The 1,398-nt window shown below is 37.6% G+C and overlaps 1 protein-coding gene across 1 annotated transcript in view; it reads left to right on the top strand.

The window, feature by feature from the left end:
• Positions 1–1,398, top strand: part of frrs1l (ferric-chelate reductase 1-like) — a 9,339-nt gene that overhangs the window by 6,106 nt on the left and 1,835 nt on the right. The window contains exon 4 of the mRNA XM_014021854.1: positions 792–1,038. Coding sequence (XP_013877308.1) covers positions 792–1,038 — 247 coding nt within the window. The remainder of the gene's footprint in view (positions 1–791; positions 1,039–1,398) is intronic.

Raw genomic sequence — 1,398 nt, 5'->3', positions numbered from 1 at the left:
GAAAAATGTCAGCCTTGTTCACTGTATTCCAACTGATTTTATATCTCACCAGTCAAACTGAGAGAAAACCGACGGTTAAAAAAGACCACATAGGATCACATATTGATCAGATGCTGCTGCTGACTGATCCATGATGTGATGTAAATGTAACATTTTCTACATATAGGTCAAATTAATCACTGTGATAAAATAACTTTGTCTATTTTTGTCACTTTTACAGTGGATTGCATCAACTCTGTTACATACAGAAGGAAAACTTCACCAAAGTGAAACATAAATCTGTCAAAACCATTAAATTCAGTTTCAATTTAGTGAAATTTATTTTCAAACCAATGCATTCAATTTGAAATTATGCACATTCAAATTCCATCTGAGCAATTCCAGTTCAATTCCTGCTGGCACAAGATTTATCCCATACACATCCACTGATTATACAGTTTTATATAAGTGAACTCAATCACTTTCATCCAGTGGTTCATGAGATATTTTGCCAACAGACATACTTGACTTTGATGGTCAGTTAGCGTTCAATAGAAGTTGAGGATCAGTCTCAGCTACTACATCATTAAATTTTAGCATGACTGCAATTCCATTAAAATATTTTTTCCTGAGTTTCATTGAAATCTGTCAACTAGTTCATCAGATATTTTGCTAACACGACAGACAAACAGACAAGCATCAAAGCTGAGAAAAGTTTCTTCTCTTCTGACCAGAACTTTTGAACAAAAGTTCCAGATGTTTAGTGTACKATCTTGTGATCTAATCTTCCTTGATGATTCCGGCTCCATCAGGGAGGAGACGACGTCATGGGCTGCGTTCACGAYGACAACGGGCGCGTGAGGATCCATCACTTCTACAACGTGGGCCAGTGGGCCAAAGAGATCAAGAGGAACCCGGCGAGAGAYGAAGAGGGGATCTTCGAGAACAATCGGGTGACCTGCCGCTTCAAGCGCCCACTCTACGTCCCCAGAGAGGAAACACTGGTGGACCTGCACCTGTCCTGGTATTACCTGTTTGCGTGGGGTCCTGCTATTCAAGGTGAGAGAGGGCATTTCAATGTTCCTTTAAACTTGTTCAAAATGGCGTCTTTTTTTAATCTCTATTCCCTTAATGTTGCTGTATATTGACTCTTTTAACCAAATGGAACTGAATAATTACAGGTAATATATTTTTATGAATATTATACAGAACTTGTACGATACTATAATCTATCAAATTATAAAACTTGAATAATTTCAACTGATGAAATAATATTTCATCACCCTAACCCTGTACGATGTGCGACGGTGTGGCTTCTGAATAAATGAAAATGATTTAACACAGATGTTTATACTTTTAGCAGTTCCTTTAATTCCACAGCTGACCTGCTAAAAATGACAGATTTTCTTTTCTGGATCT

The sequence above is a fragment of the Austrofundulus limnaeus genome, unplaced genomic scaffold (genome assembly GCF_001266775.1).
Source record: "Austrofundulus limnaeus strain Quisiro unplaced genomic scaffold, Austrofundulus_limnaeus-1.0 Scaffold308, whole genome shotgun sequence".
In the NCBI taxonomy this organism is placed as follows: domain Eukaryota; kingdom Metazoa; phylum Chordata; class Actinopteri; order Cyprinodontiformes; family Rivulidae; genus Austrofundulus; species Austrofundulus limnaeus.
The sequence above is the reverse complement of the archived record's forward strand: the minus strand, read 5'-3'. Positions and strand labels throughout refer to the sequence as shown.